This window comes from Pogoniulus pusillus, chromosome 13, assembly GCF_015220805.1.
Source record: "Pogoniulus pusillus isolate bPogPus1 chromosome 13, bPogPus1.pri, whole genome shotgun sequence".
NCBI classification, from domain to species: domain Eukaryota; kingdom Metazoa; phylum Chordata; class Aves; order Piciformes; family Lybiidae; genus Pogoniulus; species Pogoniulus pusillus.
In genome coordinates, this window is record NC_087276.1 from 11816737 (window position 1) to 11840280 (window position 23544).

At 40.3% G+C, this 23544-nt stretch overlaps 1 protein-coding gene across 1 annotated transcript in view; it reads left to right on the forward strand.

Annotated features, from left to right (window-relative positions):
• The window catches only part of LOC135180262 (uncharacterized), a 79784-nt gene that overhangs the window by 36465 nt on the left and 19775 nt on the right, over positions 1 to 23544 (forward strand). Inside the window, exons 30-53 of the mRNA XM_064152637.1 lie at positions 68 to 207; positions 388 to 550; positions 660 to 746; positions 1246 to 1380; positions 1769 to 1888; positions 4835 to 5052; positions 6762 to 6955; positions 7102 to 7404; positions 8172 to 8401; positions 9400 to 9561; positions 10300 to 10377; positions 11581 to 11937; positions 12500 to 12856; positions 13599 to 13949; positions 14103 to 14234; positions 15107 to 15256; positions 15719 to 15835; positions 17413 to 17590; positions 18234 to 18437; positions 18946 to 19109; positions 20771 to 20883; positions 21587 to 21718; positions 21959 to 22340; positions 23017 to 23176. Of these exons, the coding sequence (XP_064008707.1) occupies positions 68 to 207; positions 388 to 550; positions 660 to 746; positions 1246 to 1380; positions 1769 to 1888; positions 4835 to 5052; positions 6762 to 6955; positions 7102 to 7404; positions 8172 to 8401; positions 9400 to 9561; positions 10300 to 10377; positions 11581 to 11937; positions 12500 to 12856; positions 13599 to 13949; positions 14103 to 14234; positions 15107 to 15256; positions 15719 to 15835; positions 17413 to 17590; positions 18234 to 18437; positions 18946 to 19109; positions 20771 to 20883; positions 21587 to 21718; positions 21959 to 22340; positions 23017 to 23176 (4627 nt within the window). The remainder of the gene's footprint in view (positions 1 to 67; positions 208 to 387; positions 551 to 659; positions 747 to 1245; positions 1381 to 1768; positions 1889 to 4834; positions 5053 to 6761; positions 6956 to 7101; positions 7405 to 8171; positions 8402 to 9399; positions 9562 to 10299; positions 10378 to 11580; positions 11938 to 12499; positions 12857 to 13598; positions 13950 to 14102; positions 14235 to 15106; positions 15257 to 15718; positions 15836 to 17412; positions 17591 to 18233; positions 18438 to 18945; positions 19110 to 20770; positions 20884 to 21586; positions 21719 to 21958; positions 22341 to 23016; positions 23177 to 23544) is intronic.

Here is a 23544-nt window from a genome sequence, read left to right on the forward strand (position 1 = left end):
CGAATATGAATACAGTATATCTGATGCAATTGCCCTTTCTTGTTCTTGTCTCATGCTTTGATTGCAGCCTAGGAAGACAAACTTTTCTGTGAAGAGTGTATGGAGAGATTATAAAAATCTGCCTGTCATGCTGCAACTTGAAGGTCAGATAGAAGAGTTGAAGAAGGAGAAGATGCTTTACCAAAAACATGGAACCCTCTATTTTAGGTTGAGTAGTTGTGTTATTTGTTTCTGAAGATGTAATTATGTCCTGTGTTGCTTGCTTCGTTCTTTAATACCCTGATGGTATTTACAATAGAAAATTTTGACATTTAACTCTGCATGATTTCCTTTTGTATTTGTCTATTAAGATCTTCTACAATTTGCTAATTTCTTGTTTTGTTCCAGGCATCCTTTTAAAGTGCCCACTCTGCAGAGTCTCCTTCTGCAGGAGACATTTACTATTGACAAAAAGCAAAAATACTATTTCTTGGAAACAAAAGTTTTGGTAAATGGGAGGGATGAAACAGTTCAAACTCTGACACTTGGTTACCAACCTGAAAACCCCTATGTGAGTTATACAAGAATTTCCTTTAATCTGACGCACCAAAAAAGCCAATCATGAGAGTGATTTACTGTATGCATCTTATGTTCCTTGCATTTCCTCTCATTTCTTTTAGATTTGTGCTGGCTTAACTCATCCTTATAACTACGGATATTTTCCCAAAGATGTTGAAATATGCATTTTAACTCAAAATCACCAAAATGTGAGTAAATGTCCCATCATATTCAGTTAGGAGAGTTTCATTACCTGCTTAATTTCTTGACTTTTCAGACCTAACTTGCTATAGATAGTTTGTTCCTTATCATGTGAATGCTGCAACCACAAAGTTTAGAAGGTAATGGTGTGGTTGGTGCCTTTCTAATACAATGCTTTGTATAATAATATGTTGAGTAGTAATATTTGATAGATAATGATATATAATATAGTATTTAGCAACAAATACTATGCATGATATTACTACTATTACTAAGTACTGGGGAGAGAGAGATTCAGGGTTCTCATCCTTGTGTAGGTTTATCGGTTTTTCTTACCAAATGCAGTTACTTTTTTTCCTGCTTTGCTCATCTTTCATTCCAAGCCATAATGTAATGGCTCACAACTCTTTAATGTTTCATAATACATGTGGATGACTTCTGTCATCTGTCATAATAGATAGGGCTAATGTTCAGTGCAATTTGCTTATTCATTTTCTCAACACATAGGTGAAGCATCAGCTTGAGATTACCTTGACAATCAGTAAGGAGGATGTTCTTAGGTTTTTAGGGAGGTACCAGGACAAATCCAGTGAGGCAGATTTTCAACATCTTTTACACATGGATGTGACACATTCGTTCCAGGTATGGTGGTTTTCATTTATGGCTTGTTTTGTTTCTTTCAGTGTCTTGGTGGCTGTTTTACTGCATTGTCCTTAGAATTATGATTATTTTATGCTTGTAAACTTCCTAGTTCAATGAAATCTTGACAAAGGCCCTAGGGATTTCAGCAGATCGAGTAGTAATCTATATCTATAATATCTGGCAACAAACACACTGACCTTTTGTTTTCGTGCTTCTCTTTACTGCATTTGATTTATTTCTCAGTGTCTTTGGATGAAATAGGTAAAACTTTATACATGAATTTGCTTTTATGCATCCTCCAGTTTGTGCTAGAAGTGCAGACATTGAATCACATGAGGAAGTTGATGGGAATGCCATGATTGTGTTTGCATTCTACTTTGTCAAATAGCTTGATCTGCCACAAGCAATGGGCCTAAGTGGGGAGCTGATTTCCAAGCAGAATAAACTGGAACACTTTGACTATGGAGTAAGTGTAAAAACCGTCATCAACAGGAATCTATCTTCACAGGTCAGTTCCCTGTTACCATAGGCTCGGTGTTTGAATTTGCAGCTTTTGAAGGTTAGGGCTGTTTTGAGTCTTTTGCTTGGAATATGTGTCAGTCTGGTAGCTGCTGAACATTGTACTGTGCATTGCTCTGCAGCAGCTTTCAAGCACGGGAATATAAATACATGTGTATACTACAAAGCTGGTCAGTTGCATAGAGGAGAGCTGTAAATTGGTAGGGAAACAGCTTTTTGTGCTTATAGTTTGTCTTGCACAGATGGCTACATGCAGCTGAAACAGGTGGCTTGTGTTTTGGCTGAAATTCAGATGACTCAAAAAGTCAACTTAAGTTGTACCTTAAAACAGTTCTTTTTTTTTTTTGTTGAAAGCTCTAGCTCGATGACAGGATTATGTGCAGAATCAGGTGTCACTTACAGCTTTACAGTATCACAGTATCACAGTATCACCAAGGTTGGAAGAGACCTCACAGATCATCAAGTCCAACCCTTTACCACAGTGCCCAAGGCTAGACCATGGCACCAAGTGCCACATCCAACCTTGCCTTGAACTGCCCCAGGGACGACGACTCCACCACCTCCCCAGGCAGCCCATTCCAGTGCCTAATGACTCTCTCAGTGAAGAACTTTCTCCTCACCTCGAGCCGAAATTTCCCCTGGCGCAGCCTGAGGCTGTGTCCTCTTGTTCTGGAGCTGGCCACCTGAGAGAAGAGAGCAACCTCCTCCTGGCCACAACCGCCCCTCAGGTAGTTGTAGACAGCAATAAGGTCACCCCTGAGCCTCCTCTTCTCCAGGCTAAACAACCCCAGCTCCCTAAGCCTCTCCTCGTAGGGCTTGTGCTCAAGGCCTCTCACCAGCCTCGTCGCCCTTCTCTGGACACGCTCAAGCATCTCAGTGTCCTTCCTAAACTGGGGGGCCCAGAACTGAACGCAGTACTCGAGGTGTGGTCTGACCAGTGCAGAGTACAGGGGCAGAATGACCTCCCTGCTCCTGCTGACCACACCACTCCTGATACAAGCCAGGATGCCACTGGCTCTCTTGGCCACCTGGGCACACTGCTGGCTCATGTTCAGGCGGGTATCAATCAGTACCCCCAGATCCCTCTCTGTCTGGCTGCTCTCCAGCCACTCCGACCCCAGCCTGTATCTCTGCATGGGGTTGTTGTGGCCAAAGTGCAGCACCCTGCACTTTGAGCTATTGAACCCCATCCCATTGGCCTCTGCCCATCTGTGCAGGCGGTCAAGGTCCCGCTGCAGAGCCCTTCTGCCCTCCAGCTCAGTCACATCTGCCCCCAGCTTAGTGTCATCTGCAAACTTGCTGATGACTGACTCGATGCCCTCATCCAGATCATCTATGAAGATGTTAAAGAGGATGGGGCCCAGCACTGATCCCTGAGGGACACCACTAGTGACTGGCCGCCAGCTGGATGTGGCACCATTCACCACCACTCTCTGGGTCCGGCCCTCCAGCCAGTTCCTAACCCAGCACAGAGTGTTACCATCCAAGCCGCGGGTTGACAGCTTAGCCAGCAGTTTGCTGTGGGGGACAGTGTCAAAGGCCTTGCTGAAGTCCAGATAGACCACATCCACAGGCCTCCCCACATCCACCAAGCGGGTCACCTGATCATAGAAGGAGATCAGGTTAGAAAGGCAGGATCTGCCCTTCCTAAACCCATGCTGGCTGGACCTGAGATCTTTGCCATCCCTCAGGTGCGCAGTTATTGGCCCCAAGAGAACCTGCTCCATCAGTTTCCCTGGCACTGAGGTCAGGCTGACGGGTCTGTAGTTCCCAGGTTCCTCCATCCGACCCTTTTTGTGGATGGGGACCACGTTGGCCATTTTCCAGTCTCCTGGAACCTCTCCGGTGAGCCAGGACTGCTGGAAAATGATGGAGAGTGGCTTGGCCAGCTCAGCTGCCAGCTCTCTCAGCACCCTGGGATGGATCCCATCTGGTCCCATGGACTTGTGGGTGTCCAGATGGCTCAGCAGGTCCTGAACTAATTCCTCATGAATTTCCAGGGGAACACACTGCTCCCCGACCCCATCCCCCAGTTTAAGAGGCCATTTGCATCCTCCTCCTCTCTCCTTACTGTTGAAAACTGAGGCAAAGAAGGCATTCAGGACCTCTGCCTTTGCTTCATCATCAGTTATAGTGTTCCCCTCCTGGTCCAGTAAGGAGTGGAGGGTCTTCTTGCCCTTCCTTTTAGCATTGATAAATTTATAAAAGTGTTTTTTGTTAAATTTCACGGAAGTGGCCAGCCTAAGTTCTAGCTGAGCCTTAGCCTCTCTAATTTTTCTCCTACATAGTCTGGCTACCTCCTTAAACACATCAGGAGAAGCCTTCCCCTCCTTCCAGAGGCGATACACCCTCTTTTTCTCCCCCACTTCCTTTAGGAGCTCTTTGCTCATCCAGGCTGGTCGCCTCCCCCTGCGGCTCATCTTTCGGCATGTGGGAACTGCCAGTTCCTGTGCCTTCAAGAGCTCCTGTTTAAAGTAAGTCCAACCATCCTGGACCCCTTTGTTCTCAAGAACTGCTGCCCAGGGGACATTGGAAATAAGTTCCTTGAGCAAATTGAAGTTTGCCCTCCTAAAGTCCAAGGTGTAGGTTTTGTTGAGGTGCCTCCCTACCTCCCTGTATATTGAAAACTCCACTAACTCGTGGTCGCTACACCCTAGGCAGCCTCCCACTATCACATCTCCAAATAGCTTCTTTCTCCAGGATTAACTTTATCCTTGAGAGAAATCACTTACCCTCTACCTTCACAGGAAAATAAAAGTAGTGTGTAGATGGGACAGACAGAAATCTAAAAGCAGCTCTTCCACCCCTGTCCCCACTTTGCTTTTTCCCAGGCCACGCTTGTCTGCAGTCCTATTCCTCAAACTGATGTTTCAGTATTCTGTATTATCAACTGAGATACTAATGTACTGTTCCTTTTTTTCCCCTCTATTTGTAGGCCCAGGCAACTCTAAAGAGTTATGGTGAGAGCAACTTCAATGGCTCTCTTTACGTTCATTCCAGTGGAAGGGAGATGCTGCTGCTGGAGATTGATATGAATAGTGAAAACAGGAAGAAGGCCAGAGCTGTTGACTTGAGGGCTTTCATCCATCAGACAATTCTGACAAACCCAGAATCAATACAGTTCCAGCTCATGGGCAAAATATTTCCATCAAGGTAGAGAGGAGGTTAATAGAGGAGCTGAAGAGTGTTCTGTCGCATGTATTTAGAATTGTACAATGGTTTAGGTTGGAAGGGACCTCAAGGATCATCCAGTTCCAACCCCCTGCCATAGGCAGGGACACCTCCCACTAGAACAGGTTGCTCAAGGCCTATTTAAATATAACCAATATAACTGCAGCAGAAGGCACTGAGCAAATGACATTTCGTGTGTTATACCTGTTATTGAAATATCTTTGCTCTTTATGTTTCATAAATTGGTATAAAAAGTTACATCAATGTATTGTAATAACTTTCCTAGGATTTTCTGCAGATGCAACTTGAATGAACAGGAGGTACTGCTGTACTGCCTTTAGATTAGCAGGTTGTTTTTTCCACCAGTTGTTTGCCCTCTCAGAAGTGAGGAACTCATAAGTTACATCAATGGAAAAGGGCACTTCCTAGTGTTTATTTCTACTAAGTGTTGTGGAAAGGTCTGAGGTGGCAGGGGTGGGAAATAGAAATTCAGCCCTCCCAAGTTTCAGCTGTCTTCCAGCTCATTTCTCAAATTTTGTAAGTAGTGCAGTGAAGGGAGTTCATGGTGTTGTAGAGGTTCCCACTGTTTTGCAGTTTACAAGTTGGATGGGATAAGGAAAATGAGGAGGCACAGTTAAAGAAATCAGAAGCTATTACAATTTAGTTGAAGCTCCTTAGATTTGCTTGTGAAATTAAAAATAAGATAAAAGAGCCAAGGAAAACATACCATGTGTTTCTGCAGCTTACTTGCAGTTCTGGGTTTCCAGTAGTACAATTGTTTGTTTAAATGCCAAGGTAGGTTGTAACAGCAATTTATTGCAGCTCATTTCACAGGAAGTAGAACAGAACGCTTAAAACTTTTGTAATTACAATTGATTTGGGATTTATTTCACAGGGACCAAAAAGAGAAAACTACAAAAAATGATTCAAAAAGATGCAATCTGTATAGACTTGAATTGCTGACTGATGAAACAAAACAAACCTTACTTCCCTGCATTCATAGTTCAGTTATTCCCATCAAGTTGATTTTCACTGAGGTTTTACTCATCATCAGTCTTTAAAGAGGGTTCCATTTTCTAGGAGGGGTATCTAACTATGAAAATATGATGAGTTCACTCTTAGGTATTTTTTGGTAGTATATTTGAGTCTAGAAAGTCAGATATTTGAGTGGGAAGTTTGTTGAAGGCATTGTTGAAATTGTGTCTCAGTCTTACTGAAACACTGAAAATTCTTGTTGTTTCAGCAGATTTCCTTGAAAGGTTGAGCTGTTTCTCCACCACTTCAGCTCAGGGCCAGGATACAAAGAAACAGTTGTTGGTTCATGTACCCCAACTCATATAGCAGTGGTGTTTAAAATTGTGGAATTCTCAATGCTGCTTTTAAATCATCACTGAAGAGAGATTTCACATTGTGTGAGAGAGCATTTCATTGCCAACCCCAACTCTCCAGCCTTTTTTTTTTCATTAGCAATTGTAACAAAAGCATCCAAGAAATGTCAAGGAAAAATCAGTCTGCCAATCTGTGAGGGTTTAGTGAACAGTTTTATAAACATCTGGTGAATGGCATATACCCAGACAGTCCTGGAGACAGTCAGCTATCGTTAAGGCTGCTTTGAGTGAGAGAAGATTTGTCTTGACAGACAAGAGTTAAACATGAGATCTTACTAGCAGTTTTTATCTCTGTCTTTTTAGACTTTTGATATCTTCTGAGATGAAGCTTGATGAAAATAGGCTTCATGTGGATTTCATGGGAGCCAGGGAGCAGAAAGTTGGTTTTCTTTTGTCCCTAAATGGGAGAGTACAGCACACATTTGATGGATTAAAAGCTATACCTCATCTTCTTTCTCTGAATGGATTACTGAAGTGCAAAGCCAACAGTCATGATGGTAGGGTTCTACATTGTGCTTTTTGCTGCTAAGCATGCTGCTGTCTAAGGAAGCTTCTTAATGATTAATTTTTATGTTGCTTCTAAAATTGTGGTTATTTCTCTCCCAAAGGACTCTCTTGACAATAACATTTCTGCCTGCTACAGGTAACATCATTGTGATGGTCAACAAAACACTGTATGGACTCCATCTGAGGAACAGAAATGTGTTTGGGAATACCACCATACACAATATCACTTTTGCTATGTTTCAGAATGGCAGTCAAGCAATGCCAATGGAGGCCAAACTCAAAGGACACCTTGAGCTGAGTAAAGAGATAAAAAGACTACTAGCTAGCTTCCAGGTGGATGAAAAAGACCTTTCTCTAGGTTTTTCCAATATCATGAGTCCTGGGCACAGCAGTGTCAGTGGGACTTTCACACATAATGTCAGCTTTTTACAAAATGCAGGTAGGAAGAAAACTCTGACTTGGTGTGCTATGACAAGGTGCAAGATGAATTTATGTAAATGAGTGCGTACCTGTAGAAATAGATGAGTTGCATTTGCTCACACCAGAACAAAATGTGATCTAGTCTTAGAAACATTCTTTTTAATATTCTTGAGAAAATACAATGAAATGGATAATAAACTACTTTAGATTAGATGATCTCACTCTTGTACATTTGTATTCCTGCTTGTTGAACAGTTCCTTTAAGCATAGTTTTATGCCTGTTTTGATTTGGACCAGAATTGAAAAATCAAAAGTCAGTCAATACATCACAGTGAAGATTAAAATATGCAAAGCATCATTTCCTAAGCAAAACCAAAGGTTTTCATAAGATGAAGCCACAAATAATTTTGAATTGGTAGATTACCTGTGGCACTTTGGACTGAAGAAATCTGTTTTGAAACTTTATAACAGCTGATTACTGGAATTGGACACAATAGCCATTGATAGATATCCTTTATTAAGAAAAAAAATATCCTTGACTACCAAATTTCATGCCAGATTTTAATTTAACAGTATTTTTTTAATGAGGTTTTCATATGGTGTGTAATGTCCTTTCTTACTAAAAATACCAGTAAGAGCAGCTAACTGAATGATTGCACTTTAAAACAGCCTGTCTTTTCTTACAAAAAACAAAAGGCTTGCCTTGATCTGCAATACATCTTCTCTGTGTTTTACAAGGACAGCCCAGAAGTATTGTGTTGAGTTTCCTTCCTTCTCTCTCTGTAGGATTACCCTTGGATGGCTTTCTTAGTGGCGTATATGACCGCAGCATAAGAAATCACACCATTACAATAGCTGTACGGAGTGGCAGTGAAAGGATTACTGCTGTGTTTGGAAGTCACAGACTTTCCACAGAGCCTCCTAAATCCCAGCTGTCTGTGAGTTTAAAGCACAACATCTCAAAGATAAAGAAACATGGTATTCCTTTTATTGTGGAAGCTGCTGGCTATTATGAGGTAAGATGAGTTCTGCCATTTATGTAATTTCTGGCACAAAAAATTCTAGTAACTGTAGCTTATTCCTGTGCACTGTTCCAAAGAGACCTACATTTTTCATAGATACTGATGAATGTGTACTAAAATACTATGTGAAAGAAATGGTTTCTGGCTTTTTGTTATGCTTTGTGCCTGACATCTGCAGTTGTGGACCTAAATCTGGACTAAATGAGGTGCTACATTCAGTTCTCATTTAAGCAAAGTGCATTGCTGCATAGAAACAGGAATTTTGTCCAATTTTATTTTTCCCCTGTAAATGGGAAGTAGACAGGCCTGATGTATGTAGCCATCAGGTAAGCTTCAGTGAGCCTAGGTACTGCAGTGTATCTGCTACTGGATTTAGCTAGTTCTGTTGTCATCCTTTGGATGTTTGCTAAAGAGCAGAAGAGTGTTTAGCGTGGCTTTCTGTTTGCAGATCTCTACCCACAGAAGTGTCATGAATCATTTCCTGGTACACTGTTACTTGGCACACTCTTCTTTATCTGCATTTCTGCTATAGATCTGTGAGAATTTGGTAGCTCTTTTGCATTTCAAATGATCCTTACATAAAAGGGTTCAAATATTTTGCTAGTTACAACATGCTGGAAGGCTCCAGTCACCAAGATACTGACATTTGTGGTGGGTTCAGCCACGCAGCGCTGGGTAAGAGACACACAGGTGTGAGGAGGAAAAACTTTTACAGTCTTCTTTGCCCTCCTTGCCATGCATGCATTAAATCCTTTAGGGTACTGAATGTTTTCAAACCAGTAGGAATTGCAGGTACACAGCATGCAGAAGGTCTACCATAACAGGAAAATCTCTATTTGAAACAAAGCCACTTTAATAAACTTGCACTTCTGTTTTACCAGAGCCCTGATATAGGCTCTGGTGTTTAAACGTAGTGAAACAAACTCTGCCTTTTCCAGTTGTTGCTGGATGTTACTTGTTTCTTTGCATGATTTGGTTTCTTTTGTGCATAGAATTTCACCCAAAAAATTGCTGCAGGGATTACAACCACAGTAGAGATGGAACAGCTCAAATGTGAAATAGAGAAGAAAACCACTGGCAGTGCTACAGAAATTTCTCTTTCACTTCACCATGACGTGGGAGGACTGTTTGACACTGTTCCACATGTATTAGAGGTTAGCAGAAGTTCTGCTGTGTAGCTATTTGATGTAGCTTTTTCTTGAGAACAAACTAGCAGCTCAGAAGGGATTTTAGTCAAACAAGGCTAGTAGAGAAAGCTTAAAATTTGTTTACTTATCAATAAAGAACATGTTTGGTTTTCAAGATGTGTCCTGGGCCAGGAGTGGGTTTTGCCCGGACACGGTAACATGATGCCCCAGCTTTTCCATCTTGCTAAAGCAGGGTTTGCAGTGGATCACATGGCAGTTTGTGGGTGCAGTAGGTATTGACAGCAGAGTAGTGACTAATGGCAGTAGTTTTCATATAGCAAACAGCACTTCCCCAAGACTTCACCTCTGCAATGGGGGATGCAGCTGATGACATTACAAACACTGTCTGTGACAGTGCTATTTTCTGTGCCAAACATATGTAATACCACTATCTCCTGTCAAAATCTGCAGCCACAGTATTGACAGTAGTTCCATCAGCAAGTACTGGTTTCCTACTGTTTGCAGATATTTGTCTTTGTGTACGCTGATAAAATTTTGGCACGATAATGCAAGGACGTGATTTAGCCTCAAATCCACTCATCTGTTTATCTTTTTTAATGAGATCTCTAACTTTTGATCTTAAACCAATGTTTTTGTGTCTTCATGCTTTTTATCCTGAAAGTAGCCTTTTGGCTGTTCCTTTGTATTTTAGTCCTTTCAGCTTTTCTTCATGCTCTGAATGTGCTTTGTTGATAATACCAACAGGTTGCTTGCAGCAGAGAAACAGCTAATAAACAACTTTCTGGCCTTTGTGATGGGGTAATTACATTTAATCATTTTAAGGTACTGATTTTATTTATAAACTCTGACGTCAACAACATACTGTCTTAACTACCACTAGTAGTGATGATCTAAGTACTGAAAGATGTCAAAGATGTAGCAGTGGATTTGAGTTAGCTGGAAACTTTGCACACACTTTCAGATATTTTCACCTTATTCACCTACACAAACAGATAATCCAAAACTGTACAAGTCCATTGTCATTCAGGTGATACAGATTTGATCTTTAGTGCATGTCTGTGCATCAACACAGAGTATGAATTAGAGGTAAGATATGTTTATGGGCCCAATAGGTACAGTATTTTGAAGGTGATAGCCCTGCGTCCAACAGCAAACAATCAAGTTGTGCTGCTTCAGAGCTCAGTGCAAGAGCTTGCACCTAGCAGAAAACCAGTATCTGGAGATAAGAGAGGTGTACCAGGTAAAAAATGAGAGTCATAGCAATGTTTCTAGCTGAAATCTCCAAACTATATCTCCTGCCAGTTATAACTGAACTCATATAAATAGTCTTGTTATTTTTATTAAGCAGCTAACCTAAAATAAACTGGACAAGGAGGGCATTGGAGGTATAAGCTGAGATTTGGCATGGTTTACTTCTTAGTTCTGTTCTTTCTAGATAACCATTTGTGAAAGTCCCTGTGACTCTCAAATTGTTGGAGATACACTTTATAATCTGTTAGATTTTAAAAACGCATTAAAAAACGTCTGGGAATGACTTTATAGAAGGTTATGTTTGTCTCTGGAAAGATAATAACCACAGACTCCGTCTGATTCTCATGTGCGTTCTAATGACATAAAAAGCAAACACATTTCAGTTCTCCCCTCATGGGTGCAATATACATGAACATTTGGTACTGCTGAGGGGAGCTGGACACATTCTCACAGTGCTAGAGCTCTATTTACTTATGCTAAAACCAGAAGTGGGGGATAGTAAAAGCAACAGCAGTTGATTTTTCTGGTATTAGCAATTGTTTGAATGCAGTTGTGGAGTTGGGCTTTTTTTCTGTCCTTTTTATTATGGAATTCTAAAATAAAGATTTTAGGCCATCTCTCCATTTGCTTAGGCATTTATAAATATATGGAATGAATACAGAAAGGTATCAAGGTAGTAGACAAATTATTCTCATTGAGTAATGTAAGTGTTTAGAACCAGTGAATGGCCTGACAGGAAAACAAACTTGATAATGATTTTGCTTGATTTTTCAGACTCCGGCAAGAGTTTCACTGAATGGGTCAATGTTTATCAGCAACTTTACTGGCATCTTCTTTGGATGTGTTTCTTTTGGTGACACGTTTGCCTTCCTGCAAGTCCATGCCACCACTAACATCCAGCCGCATTTAGAAATTGATTTCCAGCATTCTTTGCCTTTGCTTCAGTCTCTGGGAATTGCCAGAGACATCCAAGTGAAGGTGTCAGCCATGAGAAGTGACAAGTACGAGGGCATGCTTGCTGTTGGCCTTGGGCTTTGCAGTTTGAAAGTTGATGGAGAAGTGAGACGAGCAAGTAATGGAACAGATACAAAATGGGTACTTACTTTTACAAACAAGTGTGACACTCTGGAGGTAAGCTTGGATTATTTCCCGCATGACGTTATAGTTCATGTATTTCAGATCAAGAGTCGCAGATAAATAGCTCCTAATGTAATGATTTAGGAAATGGACAGTTTTTCTTGCTGAAGTTGTTCTGCAGAGTCTCAACACTTGCAGAAGTGTATCTGAAGATAAGTCTTTGGAGTGATACAATGGGAGAAGTTACTGCTGTTGCCATAAAATAATTGTTTGGTAATAGTTTTTTTTTTATTACAATGAGCTTTTGTTCTACAATATAGTGAAAAGTATTTCCTCCTGTTTGAAATGTTGGAGGCTCTCTTTGGAATTGCAAACTTTACAGTAGTTATGAAAACACCATTGGTAAGATTCTTTTTTTTTCCCCATGCCATTTATTTCTATTTTCTTTTACTCCTGTTTCACAGATTTTTCTGTGAAATAGAAGTGACTTGTGTATGTCTTTTCAAAAGAATATTGGTTTAGAAAGAAGAAATGCTTTCTTATTACTGAGAAACTAATTAGGAAGATGGTTGCTTTGCCTTATTTGCTTTAAATTGTATGTTCCTTTCTGTTGCAGAAGATGGGACTGCCTCATTCTGTAGCCTTTGGGGGCTCATTTCAACAGAACATCTGCGACACTGGCTTGTTAATAAATCTCCAATGTGATGGCAGAACAGTTGATGTGCAGATAAATACTTCCTGCAAACACGAATATACACTCCAAGGGATGCTCAGGCATTCGGTTCACTGGCTGAGCCAGCTTGGGCTACCTTTTGAAAACTCACTCCTGTTATCTGCAGCCACAGACTCCACCACTGAGGGTATTTTATTACTGCAGGCTGGCAAATGCAAACTTAGGGCCAGAGGAGATTTATATATTCAGAAGAAAGCTGAATGGACGCTGGAAGCAGAAACAGAATGTCAGCTTCTGCAGGTAGTTCTTGGAGGCTTTGAAAAGAGATTCAGGATCAGATATAGGGCACAGAGAGTTTTGGCTAAAATAACCATGAATGTTGGAAAGCCACTCTAAAGATGCTTCTGTCTTACAGCATTAGGTTAAAATAAAGTGTCTAATATATCCTGTTCATAGGTGCTCCCTGTAGACTAAGATGAGCTCCGTCTTTGCTGCTTGTTGCCTTCACAGACCAAGACTGCCCTCTAAAGCTGAAGTGTATTTTTAGTTTGAACTGTTCCTCAAAGCATATATATTCTCTGGTCTGTCTTTTTAAATCAAAACAGAAGTTGTGAAATTTCCCCTGTCTTTTTCATCTAACCTCCCCAACTGCATTAGATAGAATGACTGTTGTGGTTATTTCTGTGTTCACAGGCCTCTTTTTTTTTTTTTTTTTTAATTCTAACTGCTTCAACTACTAAGTAGCAATATGAAGCCAAAAAGGACAGAAAGCATGTGTTACCCATAGTGAAGAGACAATGAAAACCACTTAATATATTCAAAACATAATTTTCACTGTGTTTATCAACACTGTCAGAAAATGTGAGGGAGCAGTTGCACAAAGCCAATTTGTAATTTTAGTATTAAAAAACAATCCTTATAAAACCAGATGCAAGAATGTCTGTCAGACCTATTAGTTTTGTGGGCTGGTTTGTTTGGCAGTTGTTGTCTCACACAAGAGTATGTATAATGCAAAAGATTTTACTTCTTTACATCTTGACAGGATCTCAGTATGCCAACTCAGTCACGGCTCACAGGATCTATTCAGAAAGACAAGTGCCAAGCAGAACTTATCTGTCTCCTTGAAACAGAAGGCAAGACTGCCCATCTTGAAGTGAGAGCAGAGTGCAAGCCAAAAATTACACTGGAATTTCTATTCAGGCATGACCTCCCTCAACTGAAGAAAATCCCCAGGGAAAACAAATTGTCTGTCACTGCAGAAAAACAATTAAAGTACCATATTGGAATAGAAGTGAAATTGGATGCTTGTGACCTTCAGATGAAGGGGGACTTCCACCCTGAAAATAAGCTTCAGTGGAAAATGTTTATGGAAAACAACTGCCAGACAATTCAGGTATTGGAAGGGATTTTTTTTTTCTCTTCTCTCATTTATACATCTAAACCAGGATCTTTGCAGCTACTACAGTCACAAAAGGTTTCAGCTATCTAATGCTGTGGGTGTGAAAGTGGTGAAGTTTTAAAATACTTATTTTTTCTACTTGTACAGGATTTTGGAGCACCACTAAAAGTTGATGGTTCAGGGTATATTTCGATGGATAAAGTGAGCCTAGATTCACAGATGTTGATCACTATTGATGAAAGTAAATTCCAAGGACTCTTTATACTAAAAGTCACTGAGGTAAGTGTCCTGCAGACTGTTAGCCTGCTTATACAAAGTATTGAGTGAAATACTTTAAACTATTTTCATGGGAACAAAAAGTCAAGCTTTGTAATAAATACCATAATAAAAATAAAACCTGGTACCTTTAATGTGCAGTAAAATAGAGGGATAGGATCATAGGATGCAGGCTGTGGCAATTCCTGAGTTGCTTCCTTGTTATGCTTTTTGTCTGCATATATTAATTGAGTTTATGTTTTACATTTGGTGTGCCTTACACTATGTGGCAGGTATGACAAGACGTGCAAATACCACTCTAGGTATACAGCAGGTACTCCAATAGAACACTTCATTCACCATGAAAGTATACAGCACTGCACAAGAAGAAAAAAGATTGTGATTTACATTGCAAAATAATAGGCAGTGATTAACTGAGATGCTGCTGCTTTCATTTGTATGACAGCAACACAAGAAAGGCTATTGGTCTGTTGCTGTCCTGTTGACGGTTACAAGTCTGAGTTCCCTTGTCGTCACTTGCAAGGGAGGATAGTGTACACAGAAGTATCCTTCCTTGAGATCATTCCCTTTCTTGCCATAACTGGTAAATTCTGTGCTGTAAGGAAAACAAATATCCAGTGGGAGTTCTTTGCCACCAGAGAGAAACATTTACACCTTTTTGCCTCGTGGCTGAATGTGTGGGGTTTTTTTCCCCCCTCTCTCATAGGTTTGACTTTTTTCTCTTTCCCACTGTAACTTATATAGGTTACATGCAATTGAGTTTAATTAGCGTTAAATGTAGGACAGATTTGCTCAGTCTCTGGTTTGAGTTGTATATTGGAGCAAGCTTTGGATTCCACACATGCTTTGCTAGATGTGCTGTGAAATATTAACAGGAGAGACAAGAGCTGGATGTGGTGCTCACCCATAACATTCAAGGATTTGCAGACATCGGCATTCCTTTGAGAACGTTAGTCGATGTGGTATCAGAAAACAACAGCCACTTCTATAAAAGACTGATTCACCTCTGTGTGAACAGCAAGCAAGTAAGTGTCTTCTCCATGTCAGTAGGATGTGAAGCAGAGGTTAAAGTATGCTAATTGATGTAGTAAATACTGTTTCTTCATCTGAAAGTGCTGTACATGAGGCCCTTCCAAGAATACTGGCTTGGTTTTACAGGCCGTAGTTAAAGAAAGAGAGTGTCTTTCAGCTGCTCTTGTGCACTCACTTCTAGCAAAAAAATGGATACCAGCACCCTATCAAATCTTTCTTACCAAGTATCTTTACTTGGTGCAGAATATTCCCTATTACAGTACAGAGATGTGAATTATAACTTTTTTTTCCACTATAAACTTTCAATAGTTTTCATAATTTTAATGTATAATTAGTACAATAATTATATAGTAATTATAGTACAATAATTATACAGTAATTATAGTTCATTTAAGCAGTCTCAGTGTCAAAGATGTGCTGGTTAACTTCTGTGGTATTTTATTTGGACTGAACAGATTACAGAAGAACTCGGCTTCGTCTGGAATATGGATGTTGTGTCTCTTAACTACAAACTTATTCATAACATAGAGGCACTGAAGACTTGGCAAATCAAAGATAGGATTGAGTTGCAGGTAAGTTATAAGGCAGCGACAGGGGAGACCTGAGTCCAGTCTGCAATCAGGCCATGGTGGAAGCAGCAGCTGTGGAATTCAAGTGGCAAAGAACAGAGGGTGTAGATGTGACTTTGTGCATTTACTGTTTGGGTAGAATTTTTGTTGCTCTGTCAAGGTGCTCAGAATTTTACTCATTCAATTAACTTGGGCAGCTTCATATGTTTTCTGTTCTGTTATGCCATCTTGCATGAGATCATAGCACGAATTTCAAAGTTGCTTCATAATACTGCTTCACTTAAAAGTCAAGGTTTAGACAGGAGAGAAAGCTAATTGCTACAAAATACAGCCCAAGGTAGGTTTAAGTGGTACAAGTGGGAAGGATTATTCTCAACGTTTTCATACACAATCTGACTTTCTGTCCTTTGGAGTTAAGGTGTCTAAGCTGTCACACTACCTCGTTTTCCTTCTCATAATTATTTCTAGGCCTGGTGCCTAGAAATAATGGCTTCTTTAGCCACTGTACTGAAGCTGGGCCTTCCTTAACCTTTAACTCAGTTGCCAAAGAGAGAAACACTATCTTCTGTCCTTCAATGTGTGATTTGAAGTGTGGTGGGATATTCATCATAAAAGAGCACTGCAGACCATGTGAATGGTAATTTTTTTGTGCAAAACGAATCATCTGGGACATGAAGTCTACCTGTGCATACAAGGACTATCTTGGAAATACCTGGGAAGAAATGAAGCTGAGAAGTGTGGTGGTGGCAAATAGAAATGTCTCTCTAATGGATGGGTAGCAGATCAGTCACTTTCTTGCCACGCAGACTGTACTCTGGAGTTCCGGAACACATCAGAAGTGAAAGGAAACTGGGGAAGGTGCTGCCTGGCTAGGTGGAGTGTGAAGGTGGAAAAGCACATTGCTACCTGGTAGAATAAGATTTTCTTGTATTCGGTTGTTGTCCTGGTACACCTGGGCCATACTGCCTGCTTCTCTTGTAAAGGTGCTTTGATTTTATTTTTCTTCCTCCTCCCTCTCCCTCCTGCTGTCTTTGTATACAATTTCCTCCCCTGAAGCTCACAGTGGAGGGGAGTTCAGAAGCTCAGTTTGTTCTTGAGGGGTTAGGAGAACATCTTGCTGGACCAGAACTTTTCATAGAAATCAGGTTGGCTCCTGGTGTTTGAATGGTCCAAGCCACAGCCAAGCTTGCAGCATGCACTGCGGAAGCAGGTGGGTGTCTGGTCTGTCTGGTAGATCTTCAGTGTACTTTTGCTGATGAAATGTCACTGGTTGCATTCCGAAGACTCTCATTACCTGGCATCTTTTTTTTTTTTGTTGGCTTGTTTGGTTTTTTTTTTGGTCCAAGATGCACAAGCCTACACCACAATACTTATTCTTTATTAATTCTGTTACTAGTTGAATTGGATTAAGGCCTAGCCACACTGGAAAATGTGTTAAAATGCTGCACTTCAAAATAGAAGGGACATCTGTAACTATGCTCTGTAGATAATAATGCCTGAACCAAAGAAAGAACCCTGACTAGCAGCAGCTTTACCTTTTACAAGGCTGCCTTCTCACAGTTTACCTGTGTTGCATGCAGACCGTCTTGAACCTGAAAGCCATCAAGAGCTTTAGTATGAAAGTACATTATGGTGCTCACCTAACAGTTGTTGAAGGACAAATCCAGGAGTTTGAAGCAAGTACCAACGTAACTGGGAATTTTCATCATAATTGGCCATGGCTGCTGCAGGCCAGAGTCCCATCCTCTTTACAAGTAGGTTTGGGTTGGTTGGTTGGTTTGTTTGTCTTGAATGAAAACTATTGGTTTGTAAGGTACAGCAGAGACACAGATTTTCTGATCTTTAAAAACTATGGATGACTAAAAGCTGAACTATACTGAAACTGAAAAATTATTGGCTGCTTTATGTGCCAGGTGATTGCGTTCTGGTCTGTGTTGGTGCTGTGTGTTGTTGATACTGTAACTCTACAGGAGAATAGTTGCAGCAGTGTTTCTCCTATGGCCTTTAAGAAGACTTTATACTTAAAGCAGTACCTCTTTAAGTATTATTTTCTGAAAAGTGCTGGAGTACCTATTATCTGGTTAATACTGGCAGTGTGCATGGATCAAAGGTCCTTTACAGAAAGAGAGTCATGTCTGTGTGAAGTAAAAGAGAACCTAATGAGTATTTGATATAAACAAGCCTGATGTGGTTTGAAATTCATTCAACTGAAAGGATTTCATACTAGAAAATCACAGATACTTAATGAAAGGCTACAATTATTTTATAACCAAATAGATTTTTTTTTTAACATAAGTATTGACTAGAGAGAACTTTCACTTCCACTTGTTTTATGTTTTAACATTAAGTAGTATTTAACTGCTGTTTCAAGAACATATATCTACATGTTGCTTTTAGATAGATGTGGTTTTTCAAGGAAGAAATACCACTCAAGAAAAATATGTGCACATTGCAGCTGGAGAAGCATCAATAACATACATAATAAACTCCTATTTTGTTGGTCACCGAGTGGATATCTTTTGCCAGAGTGTACATAGCAGTGAGGCATTACAGGCATCTGGCTACCCCAAGGCAATCAACTTGGTGCTCAGTTTACAGAAATCAGGTAGGTACCTGCCATTCCTTATAGGTTTCCTGTTGTGTAATGGCTCTTTGAGGACATTTGGAACATCAGCATCAACTCTGTTTAGTGGTTGGACTTGATCTTAAAGGCCTCTTCTAACCTCAGTGAGTTTATTAGACTGACCATTTGCTGGTAGTACTTAAAAAGGGACCTTTTCTTGTACGTAACTAAAACAGTTGTCCTTCAGCTGCATCTCTTACTAATTGCATTACAACTGATTTCTTAATTCCAAAAAAGATCTCTTGTGGCACAACACCTGGTTAAAATAAGGTGATCCCAAAGACAGCTGCACAAATGTCAATAAAAGGCTTTGTTACAGAGCAGAAAAAACTGTCCTCCAACTACAAGCCAAAACTCTTGTCATCCTGAATGGATGATTTTGTCACAATGCATGTCTTAAGTCAGAGCTAGCTGGATTGTTTTTGTGCAGGCACTACTGATATTCCTTGAGAAGGAGCACCTCAAAATGACACTGTTTTGTGCTTTTTAGATAATAAAATCAAGACTATGTGTGAAATCCACTATGACAACAAAGATATAATTGTGACTATGGATGTTGACACAAGCTTTCAGCTATATGGTATGTTTGTCATGGCAGAGGTGAAGCATTCAGTATTATTTCTCCATCACCTGGGACTTCCCTTTATTCTTAAGGTAATAAACCACAGATCTGTTGTGCTTTGATTAGAATTGTCACTTGAGTTACACTGACATGAATCCGCAGCAATTCCAGTGGCCTCAGTGAAATTACTCTTGGTCTATAGAAGTGCAGATGAGAGGTGGCTTGGCCCAATTTATCTGAATCCATGCTTAAGGTGAGTGCACAACTAAAAGTCTGTTTCCAAGGGAACTCAGCAGGTACCTGAAATATTAATCATTTCAGGAAGGCATTAATTTACTGTCACTTCCTAGCTGATACAGCTTACTAAAGTAGAAGGGACTTTTTGGTAGAATACTGTCCTTCATACCTTGAGAATTCTTGGGCCTGGTTAAAGCATTTGTAGTACAAGTACCTAAAATGTTTCAGTGTTGGAAACACAGAAATAGATTTGTATTCTGAACTACTTGATAGGATCAACAAAGGCTATGCTTTTTCATCCCTTGGGAAAAAGAAGTCTTGGTTGAAAAGTCTCATTCACTTTTGGAGGGTAATTCATAGAACAAGTCAGCCTTCACCACCTTTTCAAATAAGAGGATATGTAACTAAGATACAAGATTAAAGGGAGACTTTTCTGAAAAAAAAAAAAGTTATATCACTATTAAACCTGCATATTAAGTGTCAGTGTTGCAAGAGAGTATTCAATACCAACATTTTATTAAAAGCTATTAGGTATATCACCTGCTTATCACCTGCTTCTTCCCCTCTAATCTTTCGTGAAATGTGCTCTAGCCTCTGAATGCTAAAGTAGAAATCAGAAAATCAGAGATGGCTGTTCTTTAGTATGAGTCTAATCATGGGACTTCAGAAATTACTGTTCTTACAGACTGCCAAACACAGTACATGTTGATATTTAAGTGTCCGGGACAGTGCCTCTTTCCCAGAGGGTCTCTTTCGCACTTTCAGGGTAAAGTTTTGGATGAAATAGCAGCTTAGGGAGGAACAAAACACTCCAGAGTGAAAGATTTGTGGAATTTCCTTTGTTTCATAGAAGACAAAAAAAAAACCAATTTCTGTACAGTGCATTAAATGTGGAGGAGATATAGAAAAGAGCCAGAGGTTCTGTACTTAAACAGGAGGGCTCTGTGCTGACTGCAGAAAGGCTGATGCAGAAAGGTGCAATTTTCTAAATCATCCTTCTTTAAATGGTTCATTTTGAAAATCAAATTGGCCAGTAGGCATTAGCAGCATTGTTCTGGCCAATGAATTCAAAGCTTCGTGCCTCCTTTGACCACACAGGCACATTGAGGGCAGCACAAGACACCTGATACGTGGTGTTAAGTCCCCTAGCCCTCAAGGCTTTCCTGGGGCCAAACCCTTACGGTTTGCTCATCTGACTCCACTCCTGGACCCACAACAGAAGGAGGAGAGCAAGGATTAAACCGGCCTGGCAGGATTTATGCCCTACCAGGACAAGCATCTACATGGCCTATTTGGAAGACAAACTTCAGTCAAGATGGGTGTAAGTCCATCAGGGGGTGGTGTTCCTCTGCAACCTGCTCTAGGTGAACCTGCTTTGAGCAGAGGAGTGGACTAGATGATCGCCAGAGGTCCTATCCACCCACCACCACTCTGTGACTCTGTGATTGTGCTCACTTCAGGTGAAATGCTGGGTAGAAGCTATGGTGTGTGATTGTTTGTTTTTACCTCCCAACAGATAACAATTCAAGAAGTCCTGACTGATAATGAAATTGAAGGCGCTCTGAGGCTGAGCTACGAACAAAACACAAACTTCTCCTTTACCATCAGTAGGAAAAAAGACTGGCAAGGGTAAAAGGGTCATTCTGAGCACTGTAAAATGTCATTAGGGCACTCTAATTCCATGGGAAAAGTTACTGGTTTAGTCACCAAAGTGATGGTAAAAAAATAGATGACGTGAATAGTCTCACTAAACAGTCTGTGTACCTCAGGAAGTTTATCAAGGGCTGCAGAGAGATTGATCTCCTCACAGCTTAGGCCATGCCCCCACAACATTAAAGTAGCAGACAGTACAGTAATACAGAAAACTCTGGGTCTGAGCCAGACAACTGTTTCAGTATTAATAAATCATTTTGGTACAGGTGAACTTTGTGAAAATATGGAGAGTCACTCAGTTTCCTTAGTATCAGCATGGCTGTAACTGCTGAGTTAGTTTCTCTGTTTTTCTGTCTTGTAAAAGTATTCTAGACTAGAATAATTTTTTACTTCAAAAGTGTCCGATTATCAGTGTCTATCAGAGATAATTAATGTAGTTTATAAACAAAACTGTAGGCTTTTAAGTCTGTTTAAGAGGTGTAATATTTTCAGTCTTGGAATATTTCAGGTATTTGCTAAGTTTCTAGCCAAAGGCCTGGAAAAGTGTTCAGTGGACACTGCTGCAATTTGTAAGTCTCAAAGCTGTGGCAGGCTCAGAGATTACTCAGATGAACTGTGCTGTTAGTGAGAGTGGACTTTCTGAAACTTTGTTGAACAAAAGTACATTTCTTCCCTTTAGTGAGGAGTTGACTATAAAAGCATTCCAGACTCATCCCTGCTTTCTGCAGTACTTTCCCAGTGCAGCAGAAATGTCTTCTAAGGTAACTATCTGCAAGTTATCTGTCCATACATCACTACAAATTAGACTTGTGTAACATTTTAGGAGTCAAGCTGCATTATTTCTGGACTAGCATCTCTGACCTTTTTAGTTTTGAGAACGTTCATGTTTTCAGAGATGCTAAAATCCCTGCTTACTGGAAAGGATTTACTCTTGTAAGCTCCTTTTAATTATTTTGGCTTGCAAAGAAAAGAGACTTGGCAGAAAGCAGTTCTGGGGACTGGCTGCTTGCAGTGCAGAAATACACCACAGCAACCATGAGCAAGGAGGATGAACAGGATTATTTGTCAGTCAAATGCAGCACAGTTACTCCTGCTTGCATAAAACCCCATGTCTGATGTGTGTTACTCAGGTCTTGTTATGTCATAGCTGTGCCTTCGATGATGTAAACAGAGCTCTCTTAGGTCCTGAGGACTGTCATGTACTGTGTGAAAGTGCAGGCATGATAATTCAGATTTTCTTTCTCTCTTTCTTTAATGTTGTTTTTCATTTTTTAATTTCATGGGAACATGGAAAGGTAAATTATGATATGAGCGAAGCAAAAGGCAAACTCTACCTGAGGACAGAAAAAAGTGATTTCAGTGTTACAGCAGAGCTCACTTTCAGTGGAAGCAGCTACACTAGTGCCATTGAAATAATACAGACCGTGTCCCAGGTTCGTATCATCAACTTGCATGGCAAAAGGCACCTATGGCTTTCCTCTTTCTAGAGTATGACATCCAGAATGCTGGCTGCCAAATTCAACTCCAGTTGCTATGAGGTGTTTTGCCTGTGTTCTCCTGTAGTGAAAGCCAACATTTGACTGTAGATTAGCAGTTTAAATTGTTGTTTAGTTTTGTTTGCTCCTATAAACAGAGTATATTTACGGGAAATGCAGGAAATGAGGAAAAACAGTAGATTACAAACTGACTAATTTTGGTATTATGCAGATACCATGTATTTCTTCTAAATAAGGAAGAAAAGCTGTCACAGATAGATGTTACTGTTGGTGCTGCCTGCTGGATTTACTTCGTAATAGTGGGGCTCTTGATGTTGTAAGGGCTATTCACTGAGATAAAAGATAAGCTAAGTCTGTTGTAAAGGAGATACTGAGCTGTTCGTGTATGTTCCGTTATGTAAGAACATGACTTAATGTAGAAGTGAAGCCAAGTAGAAATGAATAGCTACTTATACAAAAGCAGTGGCTTTAGGGTGTCATTCTACTAGATCTTTTATAAACACATTTCTGAAGGTAGATTCCACAGGACTTCCCAGTATGAAAATGACACACTCAGGTTCCTAACTTTTCTGAGAACTAGTGATTTAGTATGTTTCCCCTCTTATATTTTCAGTTAGGTCTTCCAGGGCAGCTCGTTTTAATGACAGTTTATCAAAAAGGCAACAGAACACGTATGCTGAAGCACATCACTCTGTGGGATGGCAAAGAGGTGAAGGTAACAGGCTCTTACACTGGACTCTTCCCAAAGTTGCCTGGAAGTCATGACATTCAGGGTAAGTTTCTCAAGTCCTTTACCAACATTGGTAGCAGACTATAAAATAACTGTAAAAATATTATTTCAGAACACATTCAAATGGTTTCAGTTCAGGCCTTCTGAGGCCCACATCTAGTATTTGTCCTTCAGTCACTGCACAAAGGTATAAAGAGATACATCCAACAGATAAGTGTTCTGATTGTTGCCCAAGTAGCCTTTTGAATTTGGAGAGTGTAAACATTTCATTTGAAGGTTGGGGTATTTTTTCTGTTTTCCTCCTCCTTCGTATGTTTTTGTCTTAGATTTTTTTTTTTTCTTGCCACCCATTTCTAAGGCTTTTTCAGCAGTTTTAGTAAACTGTTACTCTGCTGCACTGGGTATGGCAGG